This window comes from Mauremys mutica, chromosome 4, assembly GCF_020497125.1.
Source record: "Mauremys mutica isolate MM-2020 ecotype Southern chromosome 4, ASM2049712v1, whole genome shotgun sequence".
NCBI lineage: Eukaryota > Metazoa > Chordata > Testudines > Geoemydidae > Mauremys > Mauremys mutica.
Genome location: NC_059075.1, coordinates 150768586 through 150785789, shown reverse-complemented (window position 1 = coordinate 150785789; position 17204 = coordinate 150768586). Strand labels below are relative to the sequence as shown.

Below are 17204 nucleotides of genomic sequence, written 5' to 3'. Positions count from 1 at the left end.
GCACCTCCCGGTCACTGGCCCCGACAGAAGCAGCAGACAAAGGTCAAACAAGGTCCAATGGCTGGAAGCGGAATTTACACCCATTCTGATTAGAAAGAAGGTGTCAGGTTTAACCGTGAGGGGAATTCATCACTGGAGCAGCTCACCACGGGCCGTGGTTGATTCTCCATCCCTAACAATTTTTAGCTCAAGACCGGCTGGTTTTCTAGGAGATCTGCTTTGGTTCCAACAGGGATTATTTGGGGCAGTTCTCTGGCCCACAGGAGCTCAGACTAGATGGTTGCAAAAGTACCTTCTGGCCTGGGACTCTATGACTCTAAACCCAAGTTTGTTGATGTAAGGCTTACTTCAGCATAACTCTGTAAGCAGCCTTGCTAAAATGTAGCTCCCACCCATGTAACATGTCCACCACACGGACTTCATAACTCCACTTCTGCCAGAGCCGGTGCACTTAGCTGAATTTAGTCAGGTCAGTGCAGTGTCCATATAGGCACTGTGTTGCTTATATCGCCTGGGGCAGGGGCGGCTCCAGGCCCCAGCACGCCAAGTGCGTGCTTGGGGCGGCATGCCGCGGGGGGCGCTCTGCCGGTCGCCAGGAGGGCGGCAGGCGGCTCCGGTGGACCTCCCGCAGGCATGCCTGCGGAGGGTCTGCTGGTCCTGCGGCTTCGGTGGAGCATCTGCAGGCATGCCTGCGGGAGATCCATCAGAGCCACCAGAACGGTGACCGGCAGAGCGCCCCCCGCGGCGTGCTGCCGTGCTTGGGGCGGCGAAATGGCTTGAGCCGCCCCTGGCCTGCGGGCACTGGCTGTTGGCCCCAGGCCCTGGGGATTCAGCTGTCAGTGCCCCACCATGCCCCACCCTGACAGTTAAGTCGGTACAAGCACCCCTGGTACAAGCACTGCTGACAGAAGGACGATCGTGTGGACAATGAAAAAATGATTGAATTACTGAGGTGGCTGTGTGACAACGTAAGTTAAGTCGACTTAATTTTGTCGCCTAGACTTGCCATTTATCAGGCTACTGAGACTCATTTCAATCTCTTTGGCTCAGCAGTTTCATGGAGATAAATGTCAAGTGACTGACACCAGTTTGGGGAGGATCAGAGCTGTTGTTTTAGCCCCAGGTGTGTGCAGAAAAAACTTTATTAGAACCAGGTAATTTTGCTGTTTAACTGGGGGGCTGTATCTCTGGAGCCCCTTGTTCAAGTGACCCCAAATTTGGATCACTAATGCTAACCTGCTTCCCCACGAGGAATACCAAATTTCATGGCAATTTGAGTCAGCACATGGACCGTAGGGTAGGCAGAAAACCCAACCTTTAACTAGAAAGCTCTGCTCAACCTGAACAACAGAGGAGCTCCAGCTCTCTTATAATGTCACACATTGACCCAGTTACAACCCAGGGTCATGTGGCACCTTATAAACTGACAGACGTTTTGGAGCATGAGCTTTCGTGGGTGAATACCCACTTAGTCGGATGCAAGCGAAGTGGGTATTCACCCACGAAAGCTCATGCTCCAAAATGTCTGTTAGTCTATAAGGTGCCACAGGACTCTTTGCTGCTTTTACACATCCAGACTAACACGGCTACCCCTCTGATACTTAATCCAGGGTCAGTTCTTCTCCCTTATCTGATGGGAACATGGACACGGGCTCAGATCCATACTAGTTCTCCGCACAGCCACGGCTCACCCCGATGGCGTAGCGGATGATTCCAGCTCTCTCAGCCTCGGGGATGGCGTCTGAATAAGAAAGCGGGTCATTTAATTTCTTCCCATCTGTGATCACAATGAGAACTTTGGTGGCCTCATCCCGAGCACCTCTCCCAGAGATGAACAGCTCCTCCCTGGAAAAGTGGGGTATGAAGAATGCATCTGAGGGTTATTGATATGTAACAACACCTAGCGCTCGTCCACTGCTTTGGCTTTGCAGATCTCAAAGTCCTTAACAAAGGAGGTCAGTGTCCTCAGTTTACTGATGGGGAAACTGAGGCACAGGGCAGGGATGTGACTTGCTTAAAGTCACACAGCAACAGAGGCTCAGAGCTGGCAATAGAACCCCAGAGTCCTGGCTCCCAGCATTCCCACCCTGCTTTAACCTACTAGTGCCCACTCCCCTCCCACAGCTGGGGATAGAACCCAGGGGTCCTGAGTCCCTGTCCCTTAGCTCCCATGTCCTCGCAGCCCATTCCCTGTGGCGTCAGTACCGGGAGCAGGGCAATACCTACACCACTTGCTGGATGGCGCTGGCCGTGAACGTCGATCCATGAAGCTGCTCAACCCCCTGGAGAAGTTGATCAGGGTCACGACTGCTCCTGTACTCTGAGAAGTCGAAGTGGTCTCTAAATCTGTGCGAATACTGCATGAGGGCGAACTGCAGGAGGAGACAGGAGAGAAGAGAGAAAAACAACCCCAGAGGTGGAGGGTCAGAAAAGCAGGAATCGGACTCAGGGGCAGGTGGTCGGGATGTTGCTTGTTTTGTGGGATTTTTTTCCTGGTTTTGCATGCAAAATTTCTTGCTGCTCCCTGCAGCACAGCGCCCCCTAGCGCCACACTGGGGCATTGGGGTCAGCCCTGACTGCGAGGGGCAGAGTAAGTAGTCAGGGTTCAGCCTGTTACCTGCGTGTCAGTGCTGCGGAAACGCTTCATGATCTCAGAGACAAACGTCTTCATCTTTTCAAAGTCCTCAGGTTTGATGCTGCCCGAGCCATCGACGAGGAGCACAATGTCTGTGCCATTTTTGGGACACTCTGATGGGGCCAGGAAAGAAATACGTCTGACTCCTGACTCAGCTCCACAAACATGGAGAAAACCCGGTAAAAATTGCTAGACCAGACCAATGGGTCCATCTAACTTGGTATCTTGCCCCCTCCCTGCAACCCAGGATCAAGCCAATGGGCCCCTCTGTTGCAGTATGATCCCATCCGTGCCATTGAGGGGTCCTGAGCGTAGGGCATGACATGCACTGGAATGAAAAAAAATACACCCCACTCCCACCCCCATCCCCGAGCTGGGACAGAACCCAGGAGTCCTGGCTCCTGGTTTCCACTCACATCTTGAATCAAACCAACAGACTCACCTAGCCTGCTATACCAAACCATACAAGACCAATGGACCCATCTCCCCTCCACCTTCCTATGGCCCGTGTACCCACCCATGACCCCAGAGCACAGGTCCCCCACCCCACCCCTGCGTCACCCCTCACCTGGCAGACTGTCCGGGATGCACCGGAGCTGCCGGAGACTCTGGTCCAGGAGGAAGCAGTAGCCATTCACGTACATGTTCTCCCCGCAGGCCTGGTGCACCGTGGGGCCGCACACCTGGGGCACGAGACAGCACGGGGTCAGTAGGTGCCCCTCTGAACAGAGCACTGAGGGTGAGGGAGAGAACCTGGGGTCTGCTCCCTCCCATGGATGTGCAGCGAAAGGCCCTGCCAGGGCAGGGGACCCACTTAGGGCATACGGGACCCACAAAGGGGCATCACCTGGTTCCCACGCTTCTTGCTATGGCAGCACCCAGTCACCGATGCCATATCAATGTCACCTGGTTGCCATACTCCCTGCTACATTCACACACAGTTACTGTCACCATGGCTACAACCCAGTTTCAGTGCTTCCTGCTATGTCAGCTTCCTGCTTCCTTCCAGTCACTGTCACCATGGCAACATCAGCCAGTTGCCTCCATCCCTCACGACATCATCTCATGGTCACTGTAGTCAAAGTGAGGATACCTGGCTACCACCATTCCCCACTGCATCCTTGTGCCCCCACCTCCAGTTACGGGAGTTACCAACAGCCCTCGCACAGTTGTCATGTAGTCCTGGGGATGTCACCCAATTGTCACCTCTGCACCATTGCTCCAGCCACACTGACACTGCCCAGTTACTACCATCCATGAGTAGCGGGGTTTGTGGGGGGATCTGTCCCCTGGAATGATGAGGGAGCAAATGTCGGACCCCAGTCCCAGCACCCATCTCCCCTGGGTGTGGTACCTACCAGGAACTGGGAACCTCGGGCAGCCAAAGACAAACCGAGGGACATGTTCATGGCATCGGGGGGCCCTGACAGGGGAAAGATGCAGACCAGGGTGAGCAAATAAACTCCATTCCTGTCCCAGAGCAGAGGACAGAACCAAGAATTCCTGACTCCCAGCTCCCCCTGCTGTAACCACTAGACCCCACCCCCACCGCTGGGGATAGAACCCAGGAGTCCTGGCTCCCATCCCCACCCCCTGCTCTAACCCACTAGACCCCCCGTCCCTCTCAGAGATGGTGACAGAACCCAAGAGTCTTGGCTCCCACCCCAATCCTATTGCAGCGCCCCACAGCACAGGGTGCCCCTACTCTGGATGGGGATCTCCTGGCAGCGTCTGGAGCCCGGGTCGCACTTGTAGACTTTGCCGATTTCATTCACGTTTCCTGTCTGCAGCGGGGCCCCAACGATCAGCCTGCGGGGAAAGAGCAGAGGGGGGCTCAGGGGATGCCCCATCACACCCAGGGGAGTGGGTCCTACGAGGGGCAGCCCAGCCAGACAAGCCCCTCAGCACTGGGCACGAGTCATGTGGGGCCCTGAGCCCATGTTTGGCCCTTACCCCCCAGCGCTGGCACTCCCGAACTGCACCACGCTCTGCCCGAACCCTGCTGCTGCCTCCTGGAAGGTGATGGGTCCCTCCACCTCCACACTGAATCCATGGCTCGGTGCCAGCACTGCAGGGGTTAAACAGTCACCAGTTAGCGCTTCCCCTATGGAGAACGGGCCAGTGGTTGGGGCTGAGGGGCCGGCTCCTTCTGGCTACAAGACTGAATTCCACCCCCACCCCGCCGTTCTAATCCAACAATTCTCACTCCTCTCCCAAGTCCAGGGATAGAACCCAGGTGTCCTGCCTACCACTATTCTATCCTCATCACCTGCTCCCTAGCCTTCAAGGGCTGTATTATGTAAATCATTCCCCACATTCATTTGCATAGCGCCAGACACGCCCACTTAAAAATAAATATCATGAGTGGAGCTAGTGCTGGTGAACGAAGCACTGGATTTGTCTTCATCAGCTTTCCTGACGCTGATCCGTAGCGGGTGCACTTCCTGTAAAGGGGGAAGGGGCAGATCAGACTTCATGGACTGATAGATTCCAAGGCAGAAGGCACCATTGTGATCATCTAGTCTGACCTCCTGGTTAACACAGGCCAGAGAACTTCCCTGCATTAATTCATGATTGAACTATGGCAGATCTTTCAGAAAAATGTCCAGTCATGATTTAAAATTTCCAGTGATGGAGAATCCACCACAACTCTTGGCAAACTGTGCCAATGGTGAATTACACTTCCTGTTAAAAATGTATTTGCAGTCACAGGCCATGTCTACAGTACCACTTACAGCAGCAAAACTTATGTCACTCAGGGGTGTGAAAAAAACATATCCCTGAGCAACATAAGTTTCGCTGGCACAAGTGGTAGTGTTCAGAACGCTATGTCAGCAGGAGAGCTTCTCCCATCGACAGAGCTACCACCGCAAACAACCGTAGAGGTTGTTCAATTACATTGACCGGAGAGCTCTTTCTTGTCAGCATAGAGTAGCTACAGGAGTGATCTTACATCGATGCAGCTGCATTGGTACGGCAGTGCTGCTGTACGCTCACTAGTGTAGACACGGTCTTTATTTGTTTAGCATCAACTTTCAGCCATTGGATCGTGTTAGCCCTTTATCTGCTAGATTGAAGAGACCAATATTAAATATTTGTCCTCCTCATAAGTACTCATAGACTCAGGTCAAGTCACCCTTTAACCTTCCCTTAACTAGATTGAGCTCCTTGAGTCTATCACTATGAGGCAGGTTTTCCAATCCTTTCATTTGTCTTGTGGCTCTTCTCTGACCCCTCTCCAATTTATCAACATCCTTCATGAATTGTGGGCACCAGAACTGGACTCACTATTGCAGCAGGGGTCGCACCAGGGCCAAATACAGAGGTAAAATGCAGTAGAACCTCAGAGTTATGAACACCCCGGGAATGGAGTTTGTTCGTAACTCTGAAATGTTCGTAACTCAAACAAAACATGATGGTTGTTCTTTCAACAGTTTACAACTGAACATTGACATAATCCAGCTTTGAAACTTTACTATTGTGACAAAGTTCCTCCTCTGCCTTGGTGGGTCCTGTGCTTTTTGGCAGATTTGCTCGCCTCAGAGGTTCACAGCAGCCCTCAGTTTGGCTGCTTCTGCTAGAGGCTCAAACCTGCCATTCACTCAGCTAACCTCAGCACTGGCCAGCATGGGGGAAATGGAGAACAATCTCCTCAGTCTCTGTCCCACCTAGTGGGTCAGGGACAGGCCGGATCCCTTTCCAAATTAGACCTTCCCCTCTGGTGTGTCTGACAGACCAGGTCAACTCCTCCTGTGTCTGATCAGGAGTTGGGAAGATGTGGGGAACCCAGGCCCGCCCTCTACCCAGGTTCCAGCCCAGGGCCATGTGGATAGCAGCTGTCTACAATGTCCCCTGTGTCAGCTGAGTGACAGCTACAACTCCCTGGGCTACTTCCCCATGGCCTCCTCCAAACACCTTCTTTATCCTCACCTCAGGACTTTCCTCCTGAAGCCTGATCACCCTTATACTCCTCAGTCCTCCAGCAGCACATCACCTCACTCCCTGCTCCTTGCACACTCTCCACTAACTGAGGGGAGGTCCTTTTTAAACCGGGTGTCCTGATTAGCCTGCCTGCCATAATTGATTCTAGTATGTTCTTAATTGGATCCAAGTGTCTAACTTAGCCTGCCTGTCTTAATTGGTTCTAGCAGGTTCCTGATTGCTCTAGCGCATCCCCTGCTCTGGTCACTCAGGGAACAGAAAACTACTCATCCAGTGGCCAGTATATTTGCCCTCTGCCAGACTCCTGTACCCCACTGGTCTGCGTCTGTTACACTGTGCAGTAGAAAAATGCAGCTTCCCCTTTATATTTTTAGTAGTTTACTTTTAACACAGCATGGTACTATAGTTGCTTTTTTTGTTTTTTCTTTTGGTCTCTGCTGCTGCCTGGGTGTGTAGTTCTGATTTAAATGAGGTGTGCGGATGACTTGTCAGTTCGTAACTCTGAGCTTCAACTGTAACCTCGCGATTCCTGCTTGAGATTCCCTAAACTCATGTCACACAAGAAACAGGCAGTGGATGGCAACACTGAATCCCTAATGCATTGGGTAGCTAACTAACTCCCCACCTCCGCCCGTGGAACTGGCTGGGAGAAGTGGGTGAGTGGGGAAACCCCTCTCTAACTGGCTGATCTTTAACCTCCTGGGGAAGGGTAGCCAATCAGGGCCGCCGCAGGAGGCAAGCAGGGCTGAGAGGAATTGTGGGAGAGCAGTAGGGAATGTAATAACCTCTCAGGGTAGCTCTGCTCTCCTCTCCCTCAGCCCTTCTGCCCTCTCCATCCCTGCAAGCCCAGACCTGGGATGGAAAGTCCCCTTGGAGCGGCCCCCTCCAGGCTGGGAGGAGGTAAACACCCTCCAGATTTGCAGGAGGAGCAGGTGTGGGGCAAGGGGGGTGTAGAATTGTGGGGTTGGGGGGTGAGGTAGGAAAATAGTGGGGCTGGCTGGACAAAGGGGGTGCTGAGAGGGTGGGAGCAGGTTCCCCTAATCTTCCCTTCATCCTTTTTTAGGACCCGTCTCCCAATATGCCTCAAACTCCCCAGTCCCAGACTCAAATCTGTCATCCTCATTCTCAGCCATGACAACATGTGACCTCCCCCCGTGCCCTGAGAGGTCCCAGCTTCACAGGCAGCGGAGATGTGATTTTGAATCAGGAAGAAGCTGTGGTGGCTTTACAGCAGGACCCTGCCAACCATGTCCACTTCTTGCCCACCAACCGCAGCCCGAGCCCACATCTTACCAAGCCCACATGCCTCACGGAGAGGCAGAGTCACACCTCCCCCCATCCCTCCCCTGAGACACCCAACAAGTGGCCACATCTCAGTGCCGGGTGAGGGAATCCCTGTACAAACAGCCCCCAGGCCCCACCCCATAGGTGGCTGCATCTCAGCGCTGGGCAAATAACTTCAGGGATTCCATGTCTGCAAAATATGGATTTCATGTGCATTATACCACGTTTTTGGTGTGGTATTTTCAAATAAAATAACTTCCAGAGAATGAGAATTATAATCCAGTGTAAAAACAGAGCCCTCATCTGTGTATGCAAATAGATCCACGCCAACTTTAGATCATGCCCTTAACCGTTCATTGCTGACTAACACAGCCTCTTTTACCCTGTTCAGGTTGGCACTGGGGGCCTGTTTCACACATTTTAACAATTTCCCTAGCTCATTGCTCATTTGTGGCCAGTACAGTCTCTCCCTGGCTCTGCATTGACATTTTTCCAGGTCCAAGCGCCCTTCATGTCCTCCTGTGAGCATGTCAGCTTGTAACAACTTCGGCGCCACTATTCTATTTCCTCTAAACAATACACCATCACTAACAGACAGTTCTGCTTTGAACTGAAAATGTGGAGTTGATCTGGAATGTCCTGACCATTGCTAGGCAGAGATGGGCTTCACCTAACAAGGAGAGGGAAGAGCATCTTCACAAGCAGGCTGGCTAACCTAGTGAGGAGGGCTTTAAGCTAGGTTCACTGGGGGAAGGAGACCAAAGCCCTGAGGCAAGTGGGGAAGTGGGATACCAGGAGGAGGCACGAGCAGAAGAGCGCAAGAGGGAGGATCCTGCCTCATACTGAGAAAGCAGGACAATCAGCAAGCTATCTTAAGTGCCTATACACAAATGCAAGAAGCCTGGGAAACAAGCAGGGAGAATTGGAAGTCCTGGCACAGTCAAGGAACTATGATGTGATTGGAATAACAGAGACTTGGTGGGATAACTCACATGACTGGAGCACTGTCATGGATGGATATAAACTGTTCAGGAAGGACAGGCAGGGCAGAAAAGGTCAGGGAGTTGCATTGTATGTAAGAGAGCAGTATGACTGTTCAGAGCTGCAGTATGAAACAGCAGAAAAAACGGAGAATCTCTGGATTAAGTTTAGAAGTGTGAGCAACAAGGGTGATGTCATGGTGGGAGACCACCAGACTAGAGGGATGAGGTGGACGAGGCTTTCTTCAGGCAACTAACAGAAGTTACTAGATCACAGGTCCTGGTTCTCATGGGGGACTTCAATCACCCCGATATCTGCTGGGAGAGCAATACAGCAGTGCACAAACAATCCAGGAAGTTTTTGGAAACTGTAGGGGACAATTTCCTGGTGTAAGTGCTGGAGGAACCAACCAAGCAGAGCTGTTCTCGACCTGTTGCTCACAAACAGGGAAGAATTAATAGTGGAAGCAAAAGTGGATGGGAACCTGAGAGGCAGTGACCATGAGATGGTTGAGTTCAGGATCCTGACACAAGGAAGAAAGGAGAGCAGCAGAATACAGACCCTGGACTTCAGAAAAGCAGACTTTGACTCCCTCGGGGAACTGATGGGCAGGATCTCCTGGGAGAATAACATGAGGGGGAAAGGAGTCCAGGAGAGCTGGCTGTATTTTAAAGAATCCTTGTTGAGGTTGCAGAAACAAACCATTCCAATGTGTAAATAGGGCAGGCCAGGGCCGCCCAGGGGGGGGGCAAGAGGGGCAATTTGCCCCAGGCCCCGGGCCCAGCAGGGGCCCCCACGAGAGTTTTTCGGGGCCCCTGGAGCAGGGTCCTTCACTCACTCCGGGGGCCCCGGAAAACTGTCGCGGGGCCCGGGCCCCCGGAGCTTCTTCGCTCCCGGTCTTCGCTGGCGGGGGCTCCTTCCTCTCCAGGACAGAAGGACCCCCCCCCCCCCCGCCGCCGAATTACCGCCGAAGCGGGACCCGGTGCCGGAGTGCAGCCGGATCTTCGGCGGTAATTCGGCGGGCGGGGGGTCCTTCCGGCCCGGGACCCGCCGCCGAAGTGCCCCGAAGACCCGCGGTGGGGGCTGCACTTCGGCGGCGGGTCCCGCTTCGGCGGTAATTCAGCGGTGGGGGGTCCCCACCGTGGGTCTTTGGGGCACTTTGGCCGCGGGTCCCGGAACGGAAGGACCCCTCGCCGCCAAATTACCGCCGAAGCGGGGGCCCCCCACCGCCCAAGACCCCGGGCCCCCGGAATCCTCTGGGCGGCCCTGGGGCAGGCGACCAGCTTGGCTTAACAGTGAAATCCTTGCTGATCTTAAACACAGAAAAGAAGCTTACAAGAAGTGGAAGCTTGGACAAATGACCAGGGAGGAGTATACAAATATTGCTCAGGCATGCAGGAGTGAAATCAGGAAGGCCAAATCACACTTGGAGTTGCAGCTAGCAAGGCATGTTAAGAGTAACAAGAAGGGTTTCTACAGGTATGTTAACAACAAGACGGTCAGGGAAAGTGTGGGCCCCTTACTGAATGGGGGAGGCAACCCAGTGACAGAGGGTGTGGAAAAAGCTAATGTACTCAATGTTTTTTCGCCTCTGTTTTCTCGAACAAGATCAGCTCCCAGACTGCTGCACTGGGCAGCACAGTATGGGGAGGAGGTGACCAGCCCTCTGTGGAGAAAGAAGTGGTTCAGGACTATTTAGAAAAGCTGGACGAGCACAAGTCCATGGGGCTGGATGCACTGCATCTGAGGGTGCTAAAGGAGTTGGCGGATGTGATTGCAGAGCAATTGGCCATTATCTTTGTAAACTTATGGCGATCTGGCGAGGTCCCGGATGACTGGAAAAAGGCTAATGTAGTGCCCATCTTTAAAAAAGGGAAGGAGGAGGATCTGGGGAACTACAGGCCAGTCAGCCTCACCTCAGTCCCTGGAAAAATCATGGAGCAGGTCCTCAAGGAATCAATTTTGAAGCACTTAGAGGAGAGGAAAGTGATCAGGAACAGTCAGCATGGATTCACCAAGTGCAAGGCATGCCTGACTAACCTAATTGACTTCTATGATGAGATAACTGGCTCTGTGAATGAGAGAAAAGCAGTGGCCGTGTTATTCCTTGACTTTAGCAAAGCTTTTGATATGGTCTCCAACTGTATTCTTGCCAGCAAGTTAAAGAAGTATGGGCTGGAAGATTGGACTGTAAGGTAGATAGAAAGGTGGCTAAATCATCGGGCTCAGTGGGTAGTGATCAATGGCTCCATGGCTAGTTGGCAGTCGGTATCAAGCGGAGTGCCCCAAGGGTCGGTCCTGTGGCCGGTTTTGTTCAATATCTTCATTAATAATCTGGAGGATGGCGTGGACTGCACCCTCAGCAAGTTTGCAGATGACACTAAACTGGGAGGAGTGGTAGATACGCTGGAGGGTAGAGATAGGATATAGAGGGACCTAGAAAAATTAGAGGACTGGGCCAAAAGAAACCTGATGAGGTTCAACAAGGACAAGTGCAGAGTCCTGCACTTAGGACAGAAGAATCCCATGCACCGAATGACTAGGCAGCAGTTCTGCAGAAAAGGACCTAGGGGCAGGAGCGGCGCCAGGGTTTCTGGTGTTCTAGGCAGAATTCAGGGGGTGGCATTTTGTGCGCTCCCCACGGGGCACACGGGAGCTTGCTGTTCCACTCCCATCGCGCCGCCGAAGAAGGACCCTCCGCCGAAATTGCGCAGGCGACAGTGGCAGTCATTGAGCTGCTCAATTGCCTGCTGCTGTTTTCCGTGGCACGTTGGCAGAAGGTCCTTCTTCGGCGGTGTGACAGGAGCGGAACCGGAAGCTCCCGTGGGGAGCGCACAAAATGCCGCCCCCCGAATCCTGGCGCCCTAGGTGACCGCCTAGGGTCACCTAATGGAAGTGCCGGCCCTGCCTAGCAGTTATGGTGGAAGAGAAGCTGGATATGAGTCAACAGAGTGCCCTTGTTGCCGAGAAGGCTAATGGCATTTTGGGTTATATAAGTAGGAGCATTGCCAGCAGATTGAGGGACGTGATCATTCCCCTCTATTCAGCATTGGTGAGGCCTCATCTGGAGTACTTTGTCCAGTTTTGGGCCCCACACTACAATGAGGATGTGGAAAAATTGGAAAGAGTCCAGCAGAGGGCAGCAGAAATTATTAGGGGGTTGGAGCACATGACTTATGAGGAGAGGCTGAGGGAACTGGAATTGTTTAGTCTGCAGAAGAGAAAAAGGAGGGGCAATTTGATAGCTGCTTTCAACTACCTGAAGTGGGGTTCCAAAGAGGATGGAGCTAGGCTGTTCTCAGTGGTACCAGATGATAGAACAAGGAGTAATGGTTTCAAGTTACAGTGGGGGAGGTTTAGGTTGGATATTAGGAAAAAAAATTTCACAAGGAGGATGGTGAAGCACTGGAATGGGTTACCTAGGGAGGTGGTGGAATCTCCTTCCTTAGAGGTTTTTAAGGTCAGGCTTGACAAAGCCCTGGCTGGGATGATTTAGTTGCAGATTAGGTCCTGCTTTGAGCAGGGGATTGGACTAGATGACCTCCTGAGGTCCCTTCCAACCCTAATATTCTATGATTCTATGATTCTATGACAACCCAACAGTAATAGCCTTAATTACCCTCCGTAAAGTCTCATCATTAGCTTTAGCCTCAGCAAGTTCATTGCAACTAATCAGGAAAGAGATCTTGGAGTCATCGTGGATAGTTCTCTGAAGACATCCACGCAGTGTGCAGAGGCGGTCAAAAAAGCAAACAGGATGTTAGGAATCATTCAAAAAGGGATAGAGAATAAGACAGAGAATATCTTATTGCCCTTATATAAACCCATGGTACACCCACATCTTGAATACTGCGTACAGATGTGGTCTCCTCATATCCAAAAAGATATACTGGCATTAGAAAAGGTTCAGAAAAGGGCAACTAAAATGATTAGGGGTTTGGAACGGGTCCCATATGAGGAGAGATTAAAGAGGCTAGGACTTTTCAGCTTGGAAAAGAGGAGACTAAGGGTATGTCTACACTACCCGCAGGATCAGTGGGTAGTGATTGATCTATCGGTGATCGATTTATCATGTGTAGCATAGACACGATAAATCGATCCACGATCGCTCTCCTGTTGACTGCTGAACTCCAGCTCGGCGAGAGGCTGAAGCAAAGTCGACGGGGGAGCCGCAGCAATCGACCCCGCACCATGAGGACGCGAGGTAAGTCGAACTAAGATACATCAACTTCAGCTATGCTATTCTCATAGCTGAAGTTGCGTATCTTAGGTGTAGACCAGGCCGAAGGGGGATATGATAGAGGTATATAAAATCATGAGTGGTGTGGAGAAAGTGAATAAGGAAAAGTTATTTACTTGTTCCCATAATATAAAAACTAGGGGCCACCAAATGAAAATAATCGGCAGCAGATTTAAAACAAATAAAAGGAAGTTCTTCTTCACTCAGCGCACAGTTAACCTGTGGAACTCCTTGCCTGAGGAGATTGTGAAGGCTAGGACTATAACAGGGTTTAAAAGAGAACTGGGTAAATTCATGGAGGTTAAATCCATGAATGGCTATTAGCCAGGATGGGTAAGGAATGGTGTTCCTAGCCTCTGTTTGTCAGAGGGTGGAGATGGATGGCAGGAGAGAGATCACTTGATTATTACCTGTTAGGTTCACTCCCTCTTGGGCACCTGGCGTTGGCCACTGTCGGCAGACAGGATACTGGGCTGGATGGACCTTTGGTGTGACCCAGTATGGCCGTTCTTATGTTCAAAACCTTTCTGAGACTGAGCACCAGACCCCACTCCCTTCCCAAAGCTGGGGATAGAACCCAGGAGTCCTGACTCCCAGCCCCTCCCCAACAGCTCATTCAAGTTTCCCTTGTATCTAGCCCTGGATGGCCATTTTATACAAATCATTCCATGCATTCATTTGCATAGGAGCAGAAATTCCCACATGAAGAATAAATATAATGAGTGCATTTAGCACTGGTGAATGAAGCCCTTGATTTCTCTCTTGCTGACCTGGATTCATGTGGGGAGAGGGACCCTGTGTTGCGTCACAGGGGCAGATCAGCCTTCACAGAATGACAGACTAGAACGCCAGAAGAAACTGCTGTGTTCATGTAGCCTGACTTCCTGTGTAACAGGAGCCAGAGAGCTTCTCTGAAGTAATCTCTGTATGAACTAGACTGGAACATTTCGAAAAAGATCCAATCTTGATGTAAAATTGCCAGTGACGGGGAATCTACCGTGACCCCTGGTAAATTGTTCCAGTGGTTAATTACTGTCACTGTTAGAAATGTTACACCTCATTTCCAGTCTGAATTTGCCTAGCTTCAGCTTCCAGTCATTGGATCCTGTTAGACCTCCCTCTGCTAGACTGAAGAGCCCACTATTAAATATTTGTTCCCCACGCAGGTACTTATAGACTGAGATCATCACCCCTTGGGCCTTCACTTTGTGAATCTAAATAGTGATAAATTCAAGGAGCTCAGTCTATCAGGCAGGTTTTCTAATACTTTGATCATTCTCATGGCTGTTCTCCGCCTGTTCTCCAACTGTCCAGCTGCTTCCGTCCCCCTGCCAGAGGGGTACTCACTGGGCACCCATGTGGAGGAGCCCAGCGTTTCCCAGTCCCTCTGGCTGGCACTTACCTGCGCACAGGTAGAGGAGCAGAGGCAGGGGGTCCATCCTGTGCTGGGTGAGGGGTGTGTGGGGAGCAGGGAGTGAGAGGTTCAAGGAGGCTGCCTGGAGAGGAGGCAGCAGAGTTCAGAGGAAAGAGAAGTGATACTGAAAAGAGAGAAACACTGATGGGTGGGGCAGGGAGGGCTCGGGGGTGTTTCTCAAGCTAGCATGTGCAGTTGACAAAAAGAAATGGGAAAGGAGGAGATAGTTGTGATACAGAGCGAAGTGACGCTTCCTGTCAGCTCCTTGCAGAGCCCTGGGGATTGAGGGGGGGCCCTGGGAAGTATTTGCTGCCAAGATGTTAGACACAAGGGTCGTACAGTTCTTCACTGAAATAAGCAGGAGATAGAAGTGCCAGCTTGTGCTTGCCACATTTCCCAGCTCCCTGGGGGCTAGGAGAGGCCGGAGAGTAGCAGAACCTGTTCTCACAGCTCAGGCCACGGGGGAAAGTCACTGCACCTGTAATCTCCCAGCCTAAAGGAGGGCTCTGGGCCTGCTGGATATACTCAAAACTCAGGCTTCTGAACCCCTACAGGGATCTGATCACAGGCTAGGGAGGGGAAGCAGTTAAGGGAGAGGTTCTCCCCATCCCCACTCCTGCTGGTACCGAGTCTGAAATCCCTGCCTGGGATGGGCAAGACCTGCTCCCATCAAACAGTGTGGGGCAGGAGAGGGGGCAGGGAGCAGAATAGAGACAAGAAAAAGTCAACAACACTGAGACACCCAACTAGTCAGATGCACACACAGCTACATGGAGACAGACGAAAAAACAAAGACCAAATACATACACCCTGAACTCCCCCATACCCTTCTCCACCACCCCCACCAGTGATCAACTAGTTACATGTGGTGTTGCTAATTTAATCATTTTCCATCCCCACCCTTTGTAAATTCAAACACCCCTCTAATTCCAATTCTTGGGGAAAATACTGTGAACACACCTACCCTAAGACAAACACACACAACCAGACTGACAAACTCCCCTAGACAGGCACACAACTACACTGAGATAGACAGATACACAATTAGACACACAACTGCAGTGAGAGACTAACACACAGCTAAACAGATAGACAGACTACACTGAGACAGAGACAGACACATGACGATATTGAGACACACAAATCACACATGACACAAAACAACCCTAAGTCACCCAAATACACACACACTCATAATCACACACACAGTATGACACTGAGACAACCAGACATGGACAGTCACAATCCAACACTCCACTGAGAGAGAGAGAGAGACACACACACACACAAAAACCATACAGACACCTGCTCACACACCCCTGCACTGAGAACCACACACACTTTTCTTACGCCCAGTGATGACCACTGGACAAACGCTGCCCTCCCAGACGTTCCCGCAGGAGCAAACCCCTCTGAGCCACTGCCTCCCCTTGGCTGTGTGAGCCGCTCGGCGTGAGAAGGGCAGAGGGCTCCCAACTCATCTGCACCAGTGAGGAGCTCATACCCCAGGCCTGTGGCAGCTGCACCCTGTGGCAGCTCACAGGAACAAAGCAGGACTCTGCTAGGCTAGGGCCATGATGGAGGAAACTCAGGGAGTGGGGTGGGTTTACACTGATGTCGACTTCGCTTCTTCTAAGTTGTGTTGCTGGATGACTAACCAGCCCCTGTACCCATGCTGGAGGTGGCTTCATCTCAGCGCCAGGCAAGGAATCCCTGTATAAACAGCCCCTGTGCCCCACCCCAGAGGCAGCTGCATCTCAGTGTTAGACCTGCAATAGAGGTCTCCCTATGGGATGCAGTATTGGTATATAATACCCTAAATGCTCTTTATTGATTACAAAACAAACCTTACTCACTCCACGTTCATACCCCAAACATACTATCCCAGAGTCCAAAGGTCAGATGGTCCCGATGGCCAGTCGAGGTTCCTTCCATCAGGGTAAGATCATAAGATGCTGGGAGCCGGCGAAAAACCACATCTATATCCACACGGGGCTCTGGATCAATAAGTTATTCTGATTTGCATAAATCATAGGCACCTATTTATAGTCCATTCTGTCGCATCATCAGTACTTTGCCTTTTTTTACTAGGCCCTCTACCCACACAAATCCAAAGAGCCAATCCTGGGCGAGCTGCCATGATCCAAGGTGTGTCATTTCCTCCAATTTTTATACAATTTTATATCAGTCCAGCTGGAGTCATTTCCTTTTCTGATGATTTTCCATATTTTTCTTGGGACATAAGATTGTTTTTTAACAAATAGTTCTAATAGTCCTTGCTTCGGTTGCTAACTTAAAACAAATGCATTCATGCCAAGCATAAGTCATTCATACAAGGTCCCAATGACCTATAACATATAATCACATTGTGTGTATATATATATATATATATGCACAATATCACTTATGCCAGTGAAACTTATGTCGCTCAGGGGGATGATTTTTTTCACACCCATGAGAGACATACGTTTTGTCACCGTAAGTGGGAGTGCAGACCTGGTCTGTGACTGCAAATAAAGCCGACATTTTTAACAGGAAGCCTAACTCACCATTGACTAACTGTGATGAAGTGAGGGATTTTCTTGTTTTTTCCTTGTTTTTCCAATGGTTTGCATGCAGAGGGAGTGGGACTCAGTGTCCCCGGGTGTTACTGGTTTAACGAGGTGAGGGGAGAGGGAGTTTGTTGTTACAAAGGGCCGGAGAGGGAA

At 51.3% G+C, this 17204-nt stretch overlaps 1 protein-coding gene across 1 annotated transcript in view; it reads right to left on the bottom strand.

Annotated features, from left to right (window-relative positions):
- LOC123369117 (integrin alpha-D-like) overlaps positions 1-14521 on the bottom strand; it is a 42656-nt gene extending 28135 nt beyond the window's left edge. The window contains exons 1-8 of the mRNA XM_045014478.1: positions 14485-14521; positions 4589-4784; positions 4341-4444; positions 3994-4058; positions 3204-3318; positions 2618-2748; positions 2227-2372; positions 1692-1845 (exon numbers count right to left, since the gene is read on the bottom strand). Coding sequence (XP_044870413.1) covers positions 1692-1845; positions 2227-2372; positions 2618-2748; positions 3204-3318; positions 3994-4058; positions 4341-4444; positions 4589-4784; positions 14485-14521 — 948 coding nt within the window. The remainder of the gene's footprint in view (positions 1-1691; positions 1846-2226; positions 2373-2617; positions 2749-3203; positions 3319-3993; positions 4059-4340; positions 4445-4588; positions 4785-14484) is intronic.
- Positions 14522-17204: the final 2683 nt, after the last annotated feature.